We start from the raw sequence: 22,828 nt of genomic DNA, 5'->3' as shown, positions 1-22,828 counted from the left end.
GTTAATGTGGAATTGCTTATTAATTCCAAATCTGAAGTCCATTTTGCTCTATCAGGTCCAGATTCAGAGATATTATTGATGAATAATTGTTTAATTGTTTAAGTTACAAATTAACATTTTTTTAAATCTTTAAAAGTTACCAAAACGTATTTTTTTTATAAAAATCACTCCATAATCTTTGTCATGAAACTTATAAATGGCAAGACACAATAACTTGTTTAATATCGCTTTAGAAAGCAGAGATTTCAACCTTCATAAAGACGTATGACAATAAAAAATCTCAAAGTATACTTTTCCAAGTTGAGACTCGTTATTATGGCCCTGCAATAACGATTACCGCAAACATTAGCAGTGGTTTCGAGGTTGTAAAGAACCCTGTCATAAATTAGTTCTTAGGTAGTCCGAGAGGTCTCAAACCAGGACCGGGCTGCAATTTTTTTTTGCTTTTTTCCTTTCATTTTAAAATTGAGTAAATAAAATAAATCCCTGATTGGTATAATTTGTATATTAAAACAAAAAACAAAAAAAAAACAAACAATTGAAACAATTAATCGGAATCATAATCACTCACAGACTCATCGCTATCTTCTTCTAAATTAATTACAAAAGGTCTTAAAATTTGGCGACACAAAAGTATTCTCTACATCGACAATATGCTTTTTCCAAGTTTCCGACGTTATATCTGCAGCTTCTTGGGGGATTAAATTTACAACTTTTGAGCTTAGCGTCGGGAAAGTATTTTTTCTTCTTCCAGCAACATTTTTGATGATTTTTTTAGCATTATTATTATTAAAATTATTAAGTAACGAATATATATTAGAACATAATTACTTACTCAACCAAACTTGAAAGGGTGTTAAAGGAGTTTTTAAAAAGACTGTTTTAGTAAAATCATAACCAGAAACACAAACAAACAAACAGAACGCAACCGAACACCAAAAAAAAGCTCCTTACTGCACTGAGTTCGAACGAGAAATAAACTTCTGCGTGAAAATAGAAAGTTTGCTCAAGACTACCTGATTAACCCTTAAAACCTGCCCTTATTAGGATTTACCAACGGGTTGAGGAGACGAGAGGAGAAAGTTTCTAAGATTATTTGAATATATTTAGTTTAAGCAAACTTTTGTTACCTGGCAGATGTCATTAAATTATAATCTGTCCAAAATCTTTTTTTCCAAATTTTTCACCAAATGTTGCCCTTGTGCTTGGCTACAGAAATTGAGATAAACTAACTCTTGTAATAGTACAGTTTCAGATACAGAAAATTGTTGGATCAAATCTTGGTGTTGACAAAATTTTTTTTATCAAAAATACAATTTACATATTTCCAAACACCAAATTTCGTCAAAAAATGTTGACGCGTGTTTTGATAGCAATCCTACCATTACCAGAGCGATGATTAAACAGTTTAATCTAATTTAAAACTAATTTTATCCTTATCCAATGTACAGCATCATTACGCTAATTAGCAAACTTTTGTCAAATTATCATTGGACACATCAACAGCATTTAAATCATGACAAAAAAAGTTTTGATCGAATTGGCTTATGATAGGTATGTATAGTTTACTATTACGAACAGAGTTGGCACCAAAAGCACTGTTGGGTCCGGTGCGGTCCTGGTCGAACCCTAGTGATGAGTTGCAACCACAATTTATGGTCTGCATTGTAGAGCCATTTAACTTTCGTACCCTCATAAAAACGAGTCTCAACTTGGAAAAGTATACCAATGAGTTCCTTGCAAAAAAGTGCCAAAAAATTTTTAAAACCCGTTCATTTTTCGAAACTTTCATCAGTTTTTCTCAAATATATTGGCAAACGCGATCTCTCCAGGCAACTTCTAAGGTTCTAATTTAAAGTTATCGAGAAAAATGTAAAGAAAACCTAAAAATAATCTTGAAAGTCTAAAGAATTAAAGCGAATCTAAAGAAGTATTTACAGGAAAACTAAAAAATATCTAGAAAATATTTAAAAAATTTGAAACTTGAAACAAAACTTAAAAAAGTATTTAGAATCCAACAAATTTTGAGGAGGAGTAACCAAAACAGAGCATCTAGAGAAAATTAAGAGGAAACCGAAATTAAGAAAGTATAAATATCTACAGGGTGTTCAAAAAATAGCGGACCAACTGATAAGTACGTCAAACTCTAAGACGCTGTGAATTGGAAATGCTGTTTAAAATTTTTATTTGAAGCTTTGTAAGGGAGCAAAATAACTTTAAATATTGCGAAAAACGGCAACAGTGTTCAATTCTTTCGGTAATTATTAGGAGTATAATTTTGAGACCAGAGCAACACTTTGGTAGTTACAATTATTAATAAATCATGTAATTGGTTACTATGGTTTGCAATTAAATTTGATAACACCTGACCAGTAAAAGTCACAAAGTAGATCAAGAACCATTTGTTCTCTTCTTGGTGTGCGAATAGTCTTGGGTCCTTCATGATCCTGATAAATTTGGTTCCAATCGGCCCATCTCACGTACCTGTTGATAAACTCGTTGAAAAGTATTCTTGGAGGGATTTGCCAGTTAGGAAATTCACAGGCCTTACTGCCCCTTACTGCTTCTCGACTGTTTCCTTCACGTGTCGGTATATTCAGAAAAATTATACATCATTAGAGAAATAAACTCCTTTAGTTTGTGACACCTAAAAAATGTTTGACTTTTCTAAAAAACTGGTCATTTTCAGGCACTAGGCAACAATTAATTACTGAATTCTTGAAGTGAAATGTTGCCAGATTAATTTTGCGCTTTTGAGCTTAATTTTAAAAGTGCAAAATAACGTTTTGCATCAACATTTAAGGAATTTAAAGACTGTAAGTATGTAAATGTCACCCAAAACATGAACTCTACTAGAATTTTGTAAACCTTGAGTTCATTATAAGGAAAAATTTGTGCCATAATTAGCGCCCCTTTAAGTGGCTGTAGATTTCCAACGAAGCACTTTATAATTGAAAAAACTTAATTTAGCTATTAGTTATTGTCTGAAGATTCACGTAGTAAATAGTTGGTCCGCCATTTTTTGAACACCCTGTATTTGTAACTATTCTAAAAAAAAAGTCTACTCAATCTAAAATTGCTAAAGCATACAAAAGCCTAAAAATTTTATAATACATTTAAACTGAGTCGAAAGAAAATTTCAAGAAAAATTTAGACATGAAATGTAAAAAATTATCCATAAAATTGAAGAGATCTAAAATAGAAAAAATCTAGGAAAATTCTAAAAAAGTAAAACATTGCTAGAAAACAACCACAATCTAAAGAAATATCTAAAAAAAATTTATTAATCTAGAGCAAACCCAGGAATGATCAAATTATTTTTTCACTTTTTTTTTAAACTTGCAAATTCATGGAATTATTGCTTATTTAATAAACTAGTTTTGACACTGAAGCAACAAAATTTAAAGAAATTACAAATAATGACTTTGTTTTCAACTGTGCTAAATAAAAAAAAATTTAGAGCAGAAAACACAGATTTGTATTTTTTTTTTAAATAAACCGAAGAATTTTCACTTAGATTTGACACAAAAGAAACAAATTTTAGAGAAAGCATAAATTTTGATCCGTTTTTAACTGTGCCAAATCCAAAAATTTAGAACAAAAAGAGATATTATTTTTTTTTTTAAATTAACCAACTAATTTTCAAATTTTTTTATTGAAATTATTAACTATTGGTTTTGACACTGAAGCACCAAACCTTTGAGAAATGGCAAATCTTGACTTGTTTCTAAACTGCAAAATCAAAAAGTTCTATAACAAAAAACATAAATTTTTGAATTTTTTTAAAGATGAACAAACAATTTTCAGATTTCTTTGTATTAAAATATGAAACTCGGCTAGTTTTGACACTAAAAAAGCAAACTTTAGAGAAAATACAAATTTTAATCCGTTTTTTAACTCGGATTTTTGAATTCTTTAAAAATTAATTTAAAATTTCTATCATTTTTTATTAGTATTTGTATCACTGGTAGTTTTGACACTGAAGCAACAAAATTTAGAAAAATTAAAAATCTTGATCTATTTCTTGATTGTGGTATACTGAAAATTGTAGAGCAAAAAACTATACGAAGTTTTAGTTTTTTTCTCTAAAAACCACTCCATATTCCATTCTATATTCATTCACCGCAGTAGAAAGCTGAGTTCTCTGCAAAAGTGTTTTAAAATCGTTCGTTTTGCAAAATTTTTATCAGTTTTTCAAAAATATTTTCGCAAAAACTTACTTTTCCGGCGACTTCTACAGTTTGTTAGAAAGCTTATTTAATTATCTTTCCAATGGTATATTACAGAATTTTATGGCTTTGTAAGTTGTCAAGCAAAACTGAAAAAAACCATATTTTACAAATATCTCTGAGTCCTGACCTGATGGAGCAAAACGGGCTTCGGATTTAGAATCAGGAGACAATTCTACTTGAAGAAATGATTTTTTACTGCTCCATTCGGTACAAATTTCGTCCAAAATTTGTTGAATTTTGAAATTTTGGTCTGGCTCTAAAAGCAACAATGTTCTGTTTTTGACTCTGCTTATATGTATAATTATTACATTTTCCACAATTTATAAACTCTCCAAAAACAGTAATTTTCTAGAATTTCGTGGTTCTAACTCGATCTCTTCGTACTGTTAGACTGTTAGTACCTATCCAATAAAGTGTTTATCCGGCTCAAAAGACCACATAACAAACTAATTATATCTTTATTTAACCACAATACTACAAGATGGCGTTGTGCAGTGACGTCACATGCGAGTTAAGCAACGCCTGCGTACTAAACCCTTTCTGACAAACAGGACAGAGGTGGACTTTATCTTTTTTAAGTTCCTTGTCGTGCAACTTCATATGTTGGCTCAGTCTATACGCCTTCAAACACGCGTACTCACACAGTTTACACTGATACGGTTTGTAACCTAAAAACACAAAAATCACCAAATTCCTTAACTCCACATAACGCACCTGAATGAATTTGAAGGTGCGAAGTAAGCAACGACTTCTGTTTAAAAGCTTTATCACAGTGGGTGCAAATAAACGGCCTCGCGTCGCTGTGGGTAAGCATGTGCTCCATTAGATGACTTTTCTGAATGAAGGACTTCCCACACTCGGTGCACAAAAACGGTTTTTCACCTAGGGTACACAAATAAACATTTTTTTTAAATTTCGCGCGCTTTCACCTGAGTGTTTTCGGAGGTGCAGTTTAAGCTCGGATGGGCGACAAAAACGTTTCTGACAGATACTGCACTCTTCAGGGCGCCCGGTGTGGATTTTTAAGTGAGTCCGCAACGCCCCCCGTTGGGTGAAACCCTGAAAAATGTTATGAAAACTGAGAAGAAAATGGTGAAAATTTTACTTTTCCGCAGAAACTACAAATGTGGGGTTTTTCCCCCGTGTGCGTCCGCTCGTGCTCCGTAAGTTGAGACTTATTTTTATGGGGCTTCCCACAGTAGGTGCACTTGTGCGGCGTGGTCCCCTCGTGGACTTTAAAGTGGGCTTTCAGGCTAGATGCGGATCTGGAATTGACTTTTAGATTTTCGACTCGGGCGTAAAAAACGTACTTGAACTCCTTGGTGCACACATAACAAGCGTGTTTCTTTGGGTTGGTGTTTGAGTGGTATTTTTTCAGGTGAGTGGGAAGGTTCCGCACCGACTTTTCGCACTTGTTGCAGAAATGACGATTTCTATAAAAAAAAATGGTAAAAAAAAGAAAAAAAAAACAAAATTAAGTTACTCGGTTGTTCGACTTTCGTGTTTATTCTCCTTCTCTTCCACCTCCAGAGGTTCTGTTTTCACCAGTGGTACCGCTACAGGAGTGCCAACTTGACAACACGAAAATTCAATTTTTGCAAAGTTACCATGACTGATTTCATTCTCGGCACTGTCCCTGTGCCCCCATCTCTCAACCTCCTCGCTTTTCACCTCCGCGCGACGCCCCCTTTGAACCAACTCCTCCAGAATAGCCCCCCAACTCTTCACACATCTCTTTTTGAACTCGTAGCACAATCGCAGGGTAATTTCGCATTGGCCACACAAACAAGACGGTATTTCTTCGTTCCGTGCCCACTGAAACCACAATTTTCATTCAAAACAACAAAAAAACAAAATTCTAACCTCAAAATTCGTAACTGACAGGTACATCGACGTGAGGAGTTTTGAGTCGGTTTCTGTCTCATCCACAAATTTCATGCTCCCCGTCGTGCTCAAACACGCTCTGCAGCGATGCGACATTCTCGTTTTGTTTACGGAAATCCGAGAAAAAAACGTAAACAAAGAAACGTCAAAATGACAGCTGTCAAAGTGGAGGAAGTGGCTAGGGCGCCCGTAACGGGAAGATAGAGAACTATTGACGTTTGCCGGTGGATTTGACAGTCGGAATAAATGAAAAAGATCTTAGTTGGATTATTGGGGTACTGCACCTTCTTGGAGTTTTAGAAGGCAACGTTTTAAGGGAAGAGCGTTTAGTTAGAGTCGATCGGGGCCTCTTGTGAATGTGAGGTTATGTTGTAAAAACACAACAAAGCGTGGCCGCCCACAGTATCCGGGTAGCTGTAGAAACAAATGAAACTTTAATTAATCGATTCTTCCTGCCCGATCTATTTTCGTATTTCCGCGTAGGTGCCAACGGAAAATTCGGGGACTTATCGGATTGTTCCATGTTCAGTAGGTGCGAAAACATCGTAAACAGTAGTAAAAATTTTATGTGCAGAGATAATTACATTTCCAGATTGGATTCTTTAATTAAAAACAGGGCAGTAATATTCTCATTTTTGTTTGGTAGCCATGGCGACGCAATGACGTCACGAAGCGTCGTGTGGACAGGAACTGTGAGAGTTATGAGAGGTGAAGATTTCAATTTTCCACTGCGCCGCCTCTTTGATCGCGTTGTTGGTAAAGCGTTAATGGTCCATCGAGCCGGATGATGTGTGGCGCATCCGCCATCCTTCGCGTCCGTGTGCGTGCAGCGAAATGACCATCTTGGGAAGGCAAGGTATTAAATAAATTAGTTGGACTTGCGCCATGTGAGGGTAAGGTACCGTCGAGCCTAACAAAAATCAATATAGCCCTGGAAAGCGTGCACTTCCAAACAAGTCTCCAGCTCGAAAATGTCCGCGAAAGAGGAGCTCTTCGCGTTCGCGATTTAACAGGCGATTGGTGCAATGGCGTAGTGCAAAATGCGGTGCTTCGGAGTGGTGACTTTTATGTGTTTTTTGGGGCTGGGCAGCCCCCAGCGACCCAATCTGGATATGAGGCGACACGATGTCTACATTGCTGGATTCTTCCCGTTCGGGAGAGGGGTCGAAAATTCAGATACAGGTTAGTAAGGGATGAAATAAGGTGAATGGAAATCGATTTGGATGCACGGAAATGGGGTTGGAAACGAGGGGTGAATGGTTTTTGGTCGCCGATTATGAGGGTTAAGGTGCATGTTCGCGGTGCATGAATACAGTATGACCTCGATATCAAGGCAACAAAAAAAAGGTTATTTTAATTACAGTAGAATCTCGGATTAGCGTATACTTTCGGGAACGTAACAAAATAGGTCAGATGTCATATTTTTTTATATTGAAATTCTTAATGTTCTTAAGATTTCGGATTCTAAGTTGCATTGTTTCTCCAATTTTTTATAGTTTTACTCTAGTCTTAAGAATCAAGGACTTTCAATTTTAGGCTCGTAATCTTTTGTATTCTTTAGGTTTCTCATCAAAATGTTTTATTTTATATTCTCATACATATTTTACGATTTTTTTGAGTTTCAGACACACGTCCCAAAATTCCTGTTTTTTAATTTTTAGGTTTATCAAGTTTTTCAGTTTTCAGATTCTCATATTCTAAGTTTTATATTCATTTATGCTTTCGTTTTATGGTTGTTAGGCTCAACTTTAGATTGAATTAATCTTTTTCTTTTTTCTTATGTAGTTTTCAGTTCTTACGTTGTTTAGATTTTAGGTTTCCTAAGTTCTAAATTTTGTATTAAAGTTTGTAGATCCAAAACTTCTAAGATTCTCATATTTTCTGTATTTTTGATCTGCAGATTTTTAAGAATTTTATGTTCTTATATTTTCATTTCAATAATTTACAAGCTCTCAGATTCATAAATTGTTTCTAAATTTCGAAGTTTCAATTATATACCCCAAAAATCTTACATTTTAGTTTTAATTTTGGCAATTTTTATAAAATTGAGTTCCTGATTTTTTTATCTCAATTTTTTAGGTTTTTAAAGTTTCAAAATTCTTTTGCTTGAATAGATTTCCAATTTTGATTCAAATATTCTCAGTTTGTCACTTTCATAGATTTTTAATCTTTTAGATTTGTAATTTGGCGGATTCTATAACTTTTAGAATTTTAGATTTTTAAAGTTTTTACTTTCTCAAAGTCAAAAATTTGAACATTTTTTTGGTTTTAAGTTTTAAGATTTTTAGATTCTTTTTTTTTCCAATTTTGAGTTTCGACAAATTCCAGATTTTCAAATTCTGAATTTCTCTCGTTTAATTTTCAACTTTTCCAATTTTGAAATTCTAAAGTTTCTCTGTTTTAAAATATTCAAATTGTCTAATTTTCAAATTTATTAGTAAAGTTCAAGTTCATGTTCACAAGTTTTCTATTATTTGTGAAATTCTCAAGTGTTTCAATTTTCAAATTCTCAGGTTCTCCAATTTTACAATTTTACAATTCTTAAGTTCTCAACTATTAAAAATCTCAAATTTATAAATTTTAAAATTATAAAATTTTCTAAATATTAAATTCTTTAGTAAAGTTCTCCAATTTGAAGTTCTCAAGATCTTTATTTGTGAAATTCTCAAGTTTTTCAACTTTCAAATTTCCAAATTCTCTAATTTTGAAATTCTCAATTTTTTTAATTTTCAAATTCTTTAGTTCTCAATTTTTGATATTCTAAAGTTCTTTAATTTTACAGTTTTCAAATTCTTCAATTTCAAAATTCTCAATTCACTTTCAAAATCCTCTGCTTTTCCAATTTACAAAGTCTCAAGATTTTCAATTTTCGAATTCTTAAGTTCTCCAATTGTGAATTTCACAAGTTTTCCAATTGTTAATATTTCAAGTTTTTCAATTTTCAAATTCAAGTTCCCAAAGTTTCAAATTCTCAAGTTCTCTAATTATGAAATTCTCAAATTTTCCAATTTAAAAAATCTCAGGCTTTCCAATTTTCAAATTCTTAAGTTCTCCAAGTTTTAAATTCTCAAATTCTCCAATTTTCAAATTTTCAAATTCTTCAATTTTCAAATTGTCGAATTTTCCAATTTTAAAAGTTTCAGGTTTTTCAATTTTCATATTCTCAAGCTCAATAATTTTGAAATTCTCAATTTTTTTAATTTTAAAATTCTTTAGTTTTCAGTTTTTGATATTCTAAATTTCTTCAATTTTACAATTCTCAAATTCTCCAATTTCAAAATTCTCAATTCACTTTTAAAATTCTCATCTTTTCGAATTTACAGTCTCAAAATTTTCAATTTTTGAATTCTCAAGTTCTCCAGTTGTGAATTTCAGGTTTTCCAATTGTTAAAATCTCAAGTTTTTCAATTTTCAAATTCAAGTTTCCCAAGATTTAAATTCTCAAGTTCTCTAATTATGAAATTCTTAAATTCTCCAATTTTAAAAATCTCAGACTTTCCAATTTTTAAATTCTTAAGTTCTCCAAGTTTTAAATTCTCAAATTTTTAAATTTTTCAATTTTCAAATTGTCGAATTTTCCAATTTTAAAAGTCTCAAGTTTTTCAATTTTCATATTCTTAAGAAACACTTTTGAAATCCGCAAGTTTTCTAATTTCAATATTCTCAAGATCTTCATTTTCAATATTCGCAAATTCTGTAATTTTCTGATTCTTAAGTTTTCCAATTTCGAAATTATCAAATTCTCCAATTTTGAAATTCTTAATTTTTTTAATTTTCAAATTCTTCAGTTCTCAATTTTTGATATTCTAAAGTTTTTCAATTTTACAATTCTCAAGTTCTCCAATTTCAAAATTGTAAATTCATTTTCAAAATTCTCAGCTTTTCCAATTTACAAAGTCTCAAGTTTTTCAATTTTCAAATTCAAGTTCCCAAAGTTTCAAACTCTCAAGTTCTCTAAATATGAAATTCTTAAATTCTCCAATTTAAAAAATGTCAGGCTTTCAAATTTTCAAATTCTCAAGTTCTCCAAGTTTTACATTCTCAAATTCTCCAATTTTCAAATTTTCAAATTGTCGAATTTTCCAATTTTAAATGTTTCAAGTTTTTCAATTTTCATAATCTCAAGATCAACAATTTTGAAATTCTCAAGTTTTCCAGTTTCAATATTGTCAAGATCTTCATTTTTAAGATTCATAAATTCCGTAATTTTCTGATTTTTAAGTTTTCCAATTTCGAAATTATCAAGTTCTCCAATTTTGAAATTCTGAAATTTTCAAGTTCGCCAATTTTTAAAATCTTAAGATCAGTAATTTTGAAAGTCTCATGTTTTTCAATTTTCAAACTCTTAAGCTCACCAATTTTAAAATTCTCAAATTTTTCGTTTTTTGATCCTTTCAGATATCCAAGTTATTTCGATTATTAATTTTAGAATTTTATTCATTAAAAAAATGTTAAATTTAAAATCCACAATTTTTTATCTAATTTAATACCATATCCCGGCGCCTCCACCATTTCCCCATTCATTAAAAATAAACATTACCATCATCCTGGTCCCTCGAGCCGGATTTTTGCACCCCCAATTCCTCTCCACCCCCGGAAATTGCCTCCCAATCCCCACCCAATTAATTAAATTAACGACTATCCCAACTCCGTCGGAACAGTAGGAAACCCAGACTTTGCAATATTAAATTAGTTTGCATCCCGACTAGTCGATATTAGTTTGGACACAAACTATAAAACCAATTTTTGCAGGTCGGGGAGTCATGCCTAGCGTCAAATTGGCCTTGGATCACGTCAACGAGCACTCGATTTTGAGCAACTACCGCCTGCACATGTGGTGGAACGACACGATGGTGAGTCAGGGCCCATTTCCAGAGTCCGCCTCTGCGCTCGACGGGGTCGGGAAGACAGTTGCGGCGGATTTTGCAATTTCTAGTCCGTTCTCTGCATTCCCAGCCCGGTCCTGTGCGATTCATCGGCGGCGGACACTTTTAAGTGACGTCACCTTCAAATTTAAACCGCGATGACGTCACGCGCGATCTATTTTCGACCGGATCGAATCGACTTGTGGCTAATAATACGTCTCGTTCTGCACCTTTATCAATAATAGAAATCCGATGAGTTATTGACGAGAAACGCTGAATTTAGAAAGTAAAAGTTTGTCTTTCCGAGCCGAGAATCAATGGCTCCACTTGTTTACGACGATTCGGATCGATGGATTTCCCGGCGCATCCAGCAAATAAAAACAATCGCATTTTCAGTGTAACGCCGCCGTGGGAGTCAAGGCCTTCTTCGATATGATGCACAGCGGCCCCCACAAGCTCATGCTGTTCGGGGCGGCGTGCACGCACGTCACCGACCCGATTGCGAAGGCTTCGAAGCACTGGCATCTCACCCAGGTAACGCCGCCGCCCCCGAATCACCATTATTACTATTATTATTGTTAGTTGTCCTACGCCGACACGCATCCGATGTTCACCAAAGACAACTTCCCGAATTTTTTCCGGATTGTGCCGTCGGAAAACGCCTTCAACTCCCCGAGACTGTCGCTGCTGAAGGAGTTCAATTGGACGCGGGTCGGGACGATTTACCAGAACGAGCCGAGGTACTCGCTGGCGCATAACAGGTAAACTCTTCGGGGGTGGTTTTTGAGGTGACTTCAAAGGGTGTGTTTAGGTTGGTGGCGGAGCTGGACACGCTGGGGTACCAGGTGGTGGAGACCCAGAGCTTCACCAACGAGGTCACCTCGGCGCTGAGCAAGTTGAAGGAGAAGGACACGAGGATTATCCTGGGGAATTTCAATGAGAGGTGGGCGAGGATGATCTTCTGCGAGGCGTACAAGTTGGAGATGTACGGCAGGAAGTACCAATGGGTCATCATGGGGACTTATAGTAACAACTGGTGGAGGAAAAACGACAGTGAGAGCAATTGTACGTTGGATGAGATCGAGTTGGCGTTGCAACAGACCATTTTGACGGATTTGCTGCCGTTGTCGACGAGTGGGGAGATTACGATATCGGGAATTGTAAGTTGGGGACGACTATTTGAAGGGTTTTAAGAAAAACTTCTAATCAAACTTAAAGTTCTTAAAGATCTTCCGCTCTAGATTCTTTCTAGACAACTCTTAAGATCCTTTCTCGGTTCTCTATAGATATTTTCTTTAGATATTTCTTTAGATTCTCTCAAATTTTAGAGCCTATAGAATTTTATAGTTTCTCTCTAAAATTTTCTACAAATTCTCTTCAGATTCGCCCTACATTTCTTCTTGGTTTCTTCTCTTTTGGTCACTTCTTCTCAAGATTCGTAAGATTTTAAATATTTTTTTAGATCTTGTCAGTAAGTTTCTAGTTCTTTATATTTCTTCCGATGAGTAGAATCTAATTGAAAAAACAAAAATTTGAAAATCTATTGAAAAAGTCTAGACAGCATGTAGAAAAATCAAAAATTTAGAGAATATTTAGAAAATCTATTTAGAGTCCGGACAAAATTTGGAATATTTTATACATATCAACAGAATTTAAAAAAAAAACCGAAAGAGAACTAGGGAAGATTTAGAAATTTCCGAAAAAATATAAAGAATCAGAGTTAAATGTTTTGAAAAAAATCTAAAAGACAAAATTTAATATATTTTTTAGTTTCTTAGTAAGAGAATTTAGACAGAAATACAACCGAGAAAGAAAGCGAAAGTCTTTTAAGAAGATCTGAAGAGAATCCAAAGAGAATCGAAAAACTCAAAATGGAATCTAAAACTTCCAAGAAATCCAAAAATCCAAAGAATCTAAAGAGAATCAAAAGATTCTAAAATATCTAAAAACTTCAATGACTCCAAAAGTCCATAAAATCCAAAGAATCAAATGAGAATCCATCCAAAGAACCAATAGAGAATTCAAAGAATTCAAAGAGAATCTAAACTATCCAGAGACTCCAATACAAAAATACAAAAATCCATGAGATTCAAAAAATCTGAAAAGAATCCAAATAATCCAAAGATAATCCAAAAAATCGAGAGGATTCAAAGAAAATCCGAAGAATCGAGAAAATCTAAAAAGAATCCAAAACGAAAATATAAAGAGAATTGAAAGAATAGAAAGAAATCCCAAAAGGATGCAAAAAATCAAAGAATTCAAAGACTCCAGACAAAAACTCCAAAGAAATAGTCCAAACAGAAAGTTTCCAAAGAAAGACCCTAAAGTGCCTTAAGAGTCCACAAACACCAAAAAATCCGAAGAATAAAAAAAGAATCCACCCAAAAAAATAAAAAAATCCAAAGAATCTAAAAAATCGAAAAAGTTCAAAGAATTCAATAAATTGAAAGAGAATCTAAAAAATCTAAAGAGAATTCAACGAGAATCCAAAACTCCAATGCAAATCGAAGAATCTAAAAAAAATCCAAAGAGAATGCAAAAAATTTACAGAATTTAAAGAGAACCCAAAATACTCCTAAAAGAATTGAATGTAAATCCAGAAAATCCAAATAAAATGTTGGAGTCAAAAATCGAGAAAAAGACTAGAATCTAGACTCTTAAGGGGAATTAGACAGAAATGAAAGAGAAACTAGAAAATTCAAATACAACTGAGAAAGTAGAGAGAAAAAATTTAACGAAGATTGAAAGAGAATCCAAAGAGAATACAAAAAATTTGAAGCATTTAAAGACAAAAATTCCAAAGAAAGGGTCCAAAGAAAGACTTCAAAGAAAGACCCTTAAGTATCTTAAGAGTCCAAAGAATCCAAAAAATTCAAAGTGTTCAAAGAATTTAAAGGAAATCTAAAATGATTCGAAAGACTCCAAAAAATATAAAGAGAATTCAAATAGAATTTAAAGAGAATCCAAAGATAATGCAAAAATCTTCAGAATTTAAAGATAACCTAAAATACTCCTAAAAGAATCTAAAGTAAATCCAGAAAATCCAATTAAAATGTTAGAAAGTCAAAAATCGAGAATAAATTGAGAGAACAAATTGAGAGAGGTAAATTAGACTCTTAAGAGAATTTTGACATAAATTAAAGAGAATTGAGAAAATGCAAGTACAACCGAAAAAGAAAGAAGGGATCTAAAGGATCTAAGGGATCTAAATGATCTAAAGGATCTAAAGAATCTAAAGGATCTTAAGAATCTAAAGGATCTAAAGGATCTAAAGGATCTGAAGGATCTAAAGGATCTAAAAGATCTAAAGGATCTAAAGGATCTAAAGGATCTAAAAGATCTAAAGGATCTAAAGGATCTATAGGATCTAAAGAATCTAAAGGATCTAAAGAATTTAAAGAATTTAAAAAATTTAAAGAATTCAAAAACTGTAAATAATCTAAAGACCACAAAATATCCAAAAAGAATTTAAGGAGAATTGAAATAATCAAATAAATCTAAAGAATTCCAAGAATCCAAAAAATTCAAATAATTCAAAGAATCCAAAGAGCATGCAATGAATGAATAAACCCAAAGAATCCAAAGAATACAAAGAATTCATAGAAAATCCAAAGAATCCAAAGAAAATCCAAAGAATTCAAAGAAAATTCAAACAATCCAATGAGAATCTAAAATATTCCCAAGAGAATCTAAGAAACAAAACAAATCGAGAAAATTCAAGGAGTTTAAGGTAAAGCAAATATAGACAATCAACTAAATAAATCTAATAAAAAACGAAAAACTGAATTGAGTGAAAGCTGAGAGAATTTAGGGTAAATCTAGAGACTCTTAAGAGAATTTAGACAAAATTTAAAAAGAATCTAGAAAGGTAGAAATGAAAGGCTCTATAGGATCCAAAGAATCTAATAAATCCAATAAATCCGAAAAATCTAAATAGAATAGAAAAAATCCAAAAAGAACCCAAAGACTCCAAGGGATCCAAAAAGAGTCCAAAAACTCCAAAAAGAATGCAAAGAATGCAAAAAGAATCCAAAAAACAAGACAGTAGTAGAAAAGTCGAACAGAATCTAAAGTAAATCTAGAAAATCCAATAAAAATGTCCAGAAATAAAGACAGAAATTAAAGAGAATTAAGACAATTCAAATACAACCAACAAAAAGTTTAAAAGCTCTAAAGAGAATCTAAAGACATTCTAAAGCGATTTAGACCATTTAAGAAATTCAAAAAATAAAAAGAACTAAAAAATATAAAAAAACATCGAGAATTTCTTTACATTCTTTCTAATATTTACGCCAGATCAACATTTTCTCTTAATTAATTTTTTTTTTGGTACTACCGTCTTTAGATACTTCTTAGATTCTTAAGTTCTCTTTATTTTATGTTGAGATTTATTCGAAGTTCTTCACTTTTTTTAGAATTTGTTAACCCCACTTCAAAATTCGCTTTACATTTGCTTTTACTTTCGCGTGGTTCCCCAAAGATTCTCTTCTCTTTATCTTCTTCTGATTACTTATTCCAAAGAACCCAAAAAATCTAAAGAATGTACTCCAAAGTCTCTTCTCTTTCTAAATTGTTTTCAACTTCTATCTATCATTCGCTCTAGATCTACAGTTCTCTCAATTTTTTTAGATTTATTACTAAGATTTTCTTTGGTATTAAATCCCCTAAATACTTCTTAAATTTTTAATTCATTTGTATTTTATGTTTAGATTTGGTCTAAATTCATTAGAATTTTTTAGCTGCTTTCTAAGATTCTCTCCAAATTCTCTTTAAATTCGCTTTATCTTTTTCTGGTTGCTTATTCTTTAAATTCTCTCAAAATTAAATAAATTCTAAATACTTGTTTACATCCTCTAAGCAGGTTTCAAGATAAAAGCAATCGCTTCCCAGTTTTTCCTAGATATTTTCAGATTATTTAAAGGCTTTTCCGTTATCCTGAAGATTTAGATTCTTCCTATTCAAAATCTATTTATTGTCTCTTCTTCTTCATCTTTAGATCTTTAAATTTCAAATTCTCTTTCCTCCTCCTCTTTCCAGACAGCGGACGAATACAAAAGCGAGTACGACTCCCGCCGCGGCCTCGAGTACTCCCGATTCCACGGCTACACCTACGACGGCATCTGGGCCGTGGCCCTCGCCATCAAGAACGTCGCCCACAAAATCCGCGTCATCAAACGGAACATGACAGTGAGCGACTTCCGGTACCACGACCCCATCTGGGAGCGCCTCTTCCTCGAAGCCCTCCGAAACACAAGCTTTGAAGGAGTCACCGGCCCTGTCCGCTTCTACGACAACGAAAGGAAAGCCAGCATACTCTTAAAACAATTCCAAGAAGGCTCCGAAGTGAAAGTCGGAGAATACAGTGCTGCCACCCAACACCTCGACTTGACTCTGGGAGCTCCGTTGAGGTGGATCGGAAAGTAAAGTTTCCATGCTTCTGGTGACTTTTTTTTTATGTTAAGTTTTTAGGCACCCGCCCAAAGACCGGACTTTGTTGATCATAGAGCACACGAGAGTCAACAAGACTGTATATGCTATTTTGGCGACGTTGGCAGTCTGTGGGATTATCATGGCGTCGGTGTTCCTTGCGTTCAACATCAAGTACCGCAACCAGAGATACATAAAGATGTCGAGTCCTCAACTTAACAATCTTATAATCATTGGTTGCATGTTGACCTACACCAGCATCATCTTCTTGGGATTGGATTCCGGTCTGTCGAGTATCGAGGCCTTCCCGTACATCTGCACGGCGCGGGTGTGGACCCTGATGGCCGGGTTCTCCTTAGCCTTCGGCGCCATGTTCAGCAAGACGTGGAGAGTCCACTCCATCTTCACCGACGTCAAACTAAACAAGAAGATCATCAAAGACTACAAACTCTTCATGGTGGTGGGAGTCCTCCTCTTCATCGACTTGGTCATCATGACCACCTGGCAGGTCGCCGATCCCTTCTACCGCGAAACCAAACAACTCGAGGCTTACGTAAGTCCACTCGTACCAACCCCACCAAACTAACTCAAAAGTTACAGCCCCACCCTTCAAGTGAAGACATCTTCATCATCCCCGAGAACGAATACTGCGCGTCCGAGCGCATGACTATCTTCGTAGGTCTAATTTACGTGTACAAAGGTATCTTAATGGTACGTATAATCCGGCTCCAAGGACCATTTTGACGGAGTTGTTTAGATTTTCGGGGCCTTCTTGGCGTGGGAGACTCGCCACGTGTCCATCCCGGCCCTAAACGACAGCCGCCATGTGGGGCTGTCGGTCTACAACGTCGCCATTATGTGTATCTGCGGCGCCGCCGTCGCGTTGGTTCTAGTGGACCACCAGGACGCTCTCTTCTTGATTATTGGCGTCTTTGTTATGTTCTGCACCACTGCCACTTTATGGTTAGTTTTCGTCCCGAAGATGCTGGAGTTGAGGAGGAATCCAGGGGGGTCTATTGATAAGAGGATAAGAGCGACGTTGCGGCCCATGTCCAAGACACGGAGGGACTCGAGCGTGTCGGAGTTGGAGACCAAGTTGAAGGATGTTAAGACGCTGAATTCTAAGTACCGGAAGACGTTGTTGGACAAGGAGACCGAGCTGCAGGTTTGGAAGTTTTTTTTTAATTTTGTTGTGTAAATTATTATTTAAATCATATCAGAATCAGAATTTAGGGAAATTCTAAAGAATCCAAATAATCCAAAAAAAAAACAGTGGAATGGAGTTCAACAAATCCAAAGAATTCAAAGATCCTAGAGAAAAACCCCAAACAAAGACTTAAAACAAAGATTCTAAAGAAAGACGTCAAAGAAAAAGTCCAAAAAGTCCAAGGAAAGAACCCAAAGAAAGACTTCAAAGAGCCCAAAGACGTCAAAAAAAATTAAGAGTCCAGAGAGTAAAAATTCCAAAGATTCCAAAAGAAGACTTCAAAGAAAGACTCCAAAAAAAACTGCAAAGAGTCTAAAAGAAAGACTCGAAAGAAAATACCAAAAAGTCCAAAGAAAGACTCCAAAGAGTCCAAAGAATCCAAAGATTCCAAAAAAGACTCCAAAAAACACCTCAAAGAGACATTCCAAAAAAAAACTACAAACAGTCCAAAAAGTCCAAAAACTCCAGAGATCCCAAAGACAGATTCCAAGGGAAAACTCCAAAGAAAGACTCCAAAGAAAAACTCTAAAGATAGATACCAAAGAAAAACAACAAAGAGTCTAAAAAAAGACCCTAAAAAGTCCAAAAAAAACTCCAAAAAGCTCAAAAAAAGATTCCAAAGAAAGATTTTAAAGAAAAATTACAAAGAAAGACTACAAACAACGACTACAAAAAACTACAAAAACTAAAAAGAATATAAAGATTCTAAAGAAAAAGCACAAAGAGAGTCGAAAGAAAAAAATTCAAAGAAAGAGTTCAAAGATTAACTCCAAAAGGGCAAAAGAAAACTTCCCAAGCATCCAAAAATTCCAAAGATTCCAATGAAATACTACAAAGAATGCAAAGAAAAAAGAAAGAGTCCAAAGAATAACTCCAAAAAAACCAAAGAAAAACTTTAAAGAATTCAAATAAAGATTTTTAGAGAAAGAGTCCAAAAACTACAAAAAGTTCAAAAAATCCTAAGTCCAGAGAGTTCAAAAATTCCAAAGACAAATTCCAAGGAAAAACTCCAAAGAAAGACTCCAAAAAAACTAAAAAGGGCCCAAAGATTCTAAAGATTCCAAAAAAGACTTCAAAAAAATCCAAAGAGTCCAGAGAGTAAAAATTCCAAAGATTCCAAAGATAGATTTTAAAAGAAGACTCAAAAAAAACTACTAAGAGTCCAAAAATTCTAAAGAAAGATTCCAAGGGAAAATTCCAAAGAAAGGGTTAAAAAATGTACAAAGAGCCACAAGAATCCAAAAAAAAATCATAGAAAGTCCGAAAAATAACTCCAAAACGGCCAAAAAAAGACCCCAAAGAGTTCTTAAGAGTCTATTTAATCTAAAGAGTCCAAAGAGTCCAAAGAATCCAAAGAATCCAAAGCTTGCAAAAAAAGACTCCAAAGACAACTCCAAAAAGTTCAAAGAAAGACTCAAGTCCAAAGAATCCAAAGATTTCAGCGATTCCAAAGAAAGACTCCAAAAAAATACCTCGAAAAAAGACTCCAAAGAAAAACTACAGTCAAAAAAGTCCAAAAAGTTCAAAGAAGAGATTCCAAAGAAAAACTCCAATAAAAGACCCTAAAGATAGATTCCAAACAAAAACTACAAAGAGTTCAAAGAAAGACTCCAAAGAGTCCAAAGAAAAACTCCAAAAGTCCAAAGAAAGATTCCAAGGAAAGACTCTAATGAAAGATTCCAAAAAAAGACTTTAAAGAAAGGCTACAAACAAAGACTTCCAAGAACGACTATAAATAAAAACTCCAACGAATATAAAAATTCCAAAGAATCCAAAGAAAGACTCCAAAGAAAAAATACAAGGAGTCGAAAGAAAAATTTCAAAGAAAGAGTCCAAAGAGTAACTTCAAAAAGGCCAAAGAAAAATTCAGTAGCATCCAAAGATTCCAAAGAAGTATGTACTACAAAGAATCCAAAGAAAAATTTTAAACAAAGAGTCCAAAGAATCCAAATAAAGATTCGAAAGAAAGAGGCCAAACACTATAAAAAGTTGAAAAAATTTAAAGAGCCCAAAGGGTTCGAAAATTCCAAAGACAGATTCCAAAGGAAAACTCCAAAAAAAAACTACAAAGAGTCCAAAAATTCTATAGGTAAAGAAAGAATGCAAAGAAAACTCCAAAGCGTACAAAAATTGCAAAAAGTCTAAAGCGTCCAAAGAGTCCAAAAATTCCAAGGGAAAACTCCAAAGAAAAACTCCAAAAGAAAACTACAAAGAGCCCAAAGATTTTCAAAGGAAGATTTCATGACAGACTTCAAAGAAGGACCACAAAGAAAGATCTTAAAGAAGGGATCTAGAGAAAGACTTCAAAGACTCCAAGGAATTCAAAGAGTCCAAAAAGTCTAATGAATGCAAAGACTCCAAAGAAAGATTCAAAGAAATGAGTCCAAATAAAGACTCCAAATAAAAACTCTTAAAGAATTCAAAGAACCCAAAGATCCCAAAAAGTTTTTAAAATCCTAAAAGCGACTTCAAAGAATCCGAAAAGTCCAAAAAAAATCAAAATCCAAAAACTTAAAAAAAAAAGACTCCAAATATACAATACAAAAAAAGATTACAAAGAAAGACTACAGAAAAGTTCAAACATTTCAAAAACTTCAAAGACGCCAAATAAGGACTTCGAAGAATTCACAAAATTCGAAGACTTCAAAGAAACAACCCAAAAAGCCCAAACAGCCAAACAGTTCAAAGACTCTAAAAAAAGGCTACTACGTGAGACTCCAAAAATTCCAAAAAAACCCAACAAATTTAAAGGATCCAAAAATCCAAAGAAAGTCTTAACAGAAAGACTCTTAAAAACTTTAAGTCTTAAGAATTTAAAAAAATCAAAAGTAACCAAAAAAAAAACAAAGATTCTAAAGACTCCAAAGAAAACAAAAAAATCTAATTAATCGAAAGAGTTCAAATAATTTAAAGAATCCAAAAAATCTCCAAAGACTCCAAAGTGTCCAAAAAATCTAAAGGATCCGAAGAACGACTTGAAAGAATTATAAAAATCTTAATAATCCAAAGATTATGTAGGAAAGGCTTCAAAAGCTCCAAAGAATCTGAAGAGTCAGAAGAATCTAAACAATCCGAAGAATTCACAATATCCAAAGAATCCAAGAAATTAAATAATCTAAACAAATCCAAAAAACACAAAGAATCCACAAATCCACAAAACCCAAAGAATCCACAAAATCCAAAAAAATCCGAAAAGAATACAAAGCATCCAAAGCATTCAAAGAACATTGAGGACTTCAAAAATAAGTCTTGTCTTAGATGTTGATCCGCCGCCTGGGCAACGAAGCGAAGGAGATCCTAGACTCCCGGACGGACTCCATGAGCGACACGAACCGCTTGTCGGTCCCCCTCCTCCGGAAAGAAGCCCCCAGCGCCACCGAAACGAGCGACATCACCTCCCTGTGCAGTCTCAGCTCGCAGGACTTCACCTCGCTGCACCACGCCGACAGCCAGAAGTAATTTCCGTGGTTATGAACTTACTTACCACTAAACTCAACTCTTGTAGGAAAAAGAAGAGCCCCGTGAGCGACTCCCCTAAACTGGAGCCCAACGCACAACCCCCCGCACAAACCGACGTCCCGAAGCCCACTCAAAACGGCGACGTCTCCAGCGAGAAGCCCCCGGTGAACAGCGAAGAGCCCAAGAAAGCAGCGAACAGGACCCCAACCCACGAGCGGCGCTCGTCGCACGTGGACAACCCCGTCGAGAAGCGTCGGATGAGCATGAAATCCGAGATCCCCGAGCACGACGAAATCTGCCATCGAAGAGTGAGCGTTCCTAGCAACAGGACAACGCCGAAGAAGAAGCCGGAGTGCGGGACGCACGTGGTGGCGAAGAGCGAGTTGTGGGACACCGGCAGCCAGCATCGCTGCATGAAGACGCACCAGAAGGCGAGCAGAGTGAGTATTTCGCAGGATGAAGACGACGCCCACATGCACAGGTCAGTGTCGGAGCGCAACAGACATTCACAGAAGCGCGAGAAGTCGCCGGTGGCCAAAAAAGACGTGAATATTTGTAACCAGCAGTGTAATAAGTTGGGGTACTTTCAATCGACGCCCAACGTGGCGGCGCTGAAGACTTCCACGTGTCCGCCGAAGAGGGACAAGTCCATGTACAACGCCACGTCCGAAAGCGAGTTGCTGGATAGAGAGATTCTGCCAATTTTCCAGAAGCTGTTAACTGAGAGGAACAAGAGTCAGCACAACATCGACTACTCTTTCGGGAGGTCTTGTCCGAATATCTCCATCAAGTGCGACATCGTAGAGTATCTGTAAAAGTGACGCCTAATGACTGTACCCGCTTTTTATACTAGGTGTTTGTTTTTCCCTGTTCTTTTCAAAACAAACACTTGGTGTATGAGAGACTAACGACGATCTCCTATGGTTGTGTTAACTTAGTGCTATATGTTGTATAATTCTAAATTTTAGACTATTCATGTTACAGGGAGAAGGGGGCAACACGGGACCATAAAAGTGTCGCTCTGCCCCACACAGTACCCCCTCCTCCCTCCAATAAATAAACAATTTAAACACTACAACTTTATTTTACAAATCCCACAATACGTTACTTCCGTGAAGGAATCCACGCTTCAACTTTCGGCCTAGTCGTCGAATACGGCATGTACTGCCCCGGAGTCCCCGACAAATTCTCAGTATGATCCATCATCCACTTATATTTCGGTCTAGAAGGATCCTGGTCTGGGGGCAAGTCTGTCTTGTAGTGCAACCACCCAAACCACTCCGCGGGGACTTGGCTCCCATCATAATCCATATCTAAACCAAACAAATCAGTGAGGGGGGCCACAAAACCGTAAACTTACTGTAATAAGGGGCGTACTCCACCCAGCGGTTGCGCCCGTAGAAAAAACGCTTGTTTTCGAAGTACTTGTTGCCGTACTTGTCGGAGCCGATCAAAGTGCCCACTTTTAGCTCGTCCATTCTAAAACAAGGGGGCGCAGATTGAGGTTAGGTTACATAACTGTCACTCACCTGTAGATTTTGTAGAGAGAGGCTTTGAGGCCTCCATTCTCTTTTATGATGTTGAGGACCGAGAAAAGCTTGTCGATGCCAAAATATCGGGCCATTTCTGTAAAATTTTGGAGAAATTTCGGTTTGACAAGCGCTTCCACTGGACTTGTGACGCGCGTTGTGATTGGTGCTTGTGCGACGCGCCATATTTAAATTATTGTTATTAATGTGTATTATTTTAACACT

At 35.2% G+C, this 22,828-nt stretch overlaps 3 protein-coding genes across 4 annotated transcripts; 1 reads left to right on the top strand and 2 right to left on the bottom strand.

Annotated features, from left to right (window-relative positions):
• Positions 1 to 4,674: 4,674 nt before the first annotated feature.
• Positions 4,675 to 6,301, bottom strand: LOC148176758 (uncharacterized). Of its 2 annotated transcripts, XM_088032138.1 has the most exons (8): positions 6,096 to 6,301; positions 5,840 to 6,047; positions 5,716 to 5,788; positions 5,543 to 5,665; positions 5,338 to 5,497; positions 5,162 to 5,291; positions 4,947 to 5,114; positions 4,675 to 4,900 (listed from the first exon to the last, which is right to left on the bottom strand). In XM_088032138.1, exons 1-8 carry the CDS (start codon positions 6,210 to 6,212, stop codon positions 4,707 to 4,709), a joined length of 1,173 nt encoding a protein of 390 aa, XP_087888264.1. In that variant the 5' UTR covers positions 6,213 to 6,301; the 3' UTR covers positions 4,675 to 4,706. The 2 variants fall into 2 exon arrangements, with proteins under 2 accessions (XP_087888264.1, XP_087888262.1); XM_088032136.1 differs by having other exon boundaries at positions 5,716 to 6,047.
• A 486-nt stretch (positions 6,302 to 6,787) lies between these two features.
• Positions 6,788 to 22,139, top strand: GABA-B-R2 (gamma-aminobutyric acid type B receptor subunit 2). The gene is made up of 11 exons (XM_088032129.1): positions 6,788 to 7,298; positions 10,869 to 10,969; positions 11,378 to 11,515; positions 11,564 to 11,742; positions 11,793 to 12,141; positions 16,019 to 16,401; positions 16,451 to 16,961; positions 17,009 to 17,119; positions 17,166 to 17,573; positions 20,874 to 21,070; positions 21,121 to 22,139. The coding sequence occupies exons 1-11, from the start codon at positions 7,157 to 7,159 to the stop codon at positions 21,887 to 21,889; spliced, it is 3,288 nt and encodes a 1,095-aa protein (XP_087888255.1). The 5' UTR covers positions 6,788 to 7,156; the 3' UTR covers positions 21,890 to 22,139.
• ND-B17.2 (NADH dehydrogenase (ubiquinone) B17.2 subunit) lies at positions 22,139 to 22,778 on the bottom strand. Its single transcript, XM_088032167.1, has 3 exons — positions 22,604 to 22,778; positions 22,435 to 22,553; positions 22,139 to 22,387 (listed from the first exon to the last, which is right to left on the bottom strand). The coding sequence occupies exons 1-3, from the start codon at positions 22,696 to 22,698 to the stop codon at positions 22,179 to 22,181; spliced, it is 423 nt and encodes a 140-aa protein (XP_087888293.1). The 5' UTR covers positions 22,699 to 22,778; the 3' UTR covers positions 22,139 to 22,178.
• Positions 22,779 to 22,828: the final 50 nt, after the last annotated feature.

Source organism: Gnatocerus cornutus, chromosome 3 (assembly GCF_029298725.1).
Source record: "Gnatocerus cornutus isolate USDA-ARS CGAHR chromosome 3, icGnaCorn1.1, whole genome shotgun sequence".
In the NCBI taxonomy this organism is placed as follows: Eukaryota; Metazoa; Arthropoda; class Insecta; order Coleoptera; family Tenebrionidae; genus Gnatocerus; species Gnatocerus cornutus.
The sequence above is the reverse complement of the archived record's forward strand: the minus strand, read 5'-3'. Positions and strand labels throughout refer to the sequence as shown.

Bases quoted from the DNA above. Each gene is read 5' to 3' on its own strand.
- LOC148176758 (XM_088032136.1), bottom strand. From the start codon at position 6,212: ATGTCGCATCGCTGCAGAGCGTGTTTGAGCACGACGGGGAGCATGAAA. The intron at 5,498-5,542 runs GTACGTTTTTTA...AGTCAATTCCAG, and splicing joins GTGTGCACCAAGGAGTTCAA to ATCCGCATCTAGCCTGAAAG. The intron at 4,901-4,946 runs GTGCGTTATGTG...TTGTGTTTTTAG, and splicing joins GCACCTTCAAATTCATTCAG to GTTACAAACCGTATCAGTGT.
- GABA-B-R2 (XM_088032129.1), top strand. From the start codon at position 7,157: ATGCGGTGCTTCGGAGTGGTGACTTTTATGTGTTTTTTGGGGCTGGGC. The intron at 16,962-17,008 runs GTAAGTCCACTC...CAAAAGTTACAG, and splicing joins CCAAACAACTCGAGGCTTAC to CCCCACCCTTCAAGTGAAGA. The intron at 17,574-20,873 runs GTTTGGAAGTTT...GTCTTGTCTTAG, and splicing joins ACAAGGAGACCGAGCTGCAG to ATGTTGATCCGCCGCCTGGG.
- ND-B17.2 (XM_088032167.1), bottom strand. From the start codon at position 22,698: ATGGCCCGATATTTTGGCATCGACAAGCTTTTCTCGGTCCTCAACATC. The intron at 22,554-22,603 runs GTGAGTGACAGT...CCCTTGTTTTAG, and splicing joins TCTCTCTACAAAATCTACAG to AATGGACGAGCTAAAAGTGG. The intron at 22,388-22,434 runs GTAAGTTTACGG...TGTTTGGTTTAG, and splicing joins GGAGTACGCCCCTTATTACA to ATATGGATTATGATGGGAGC.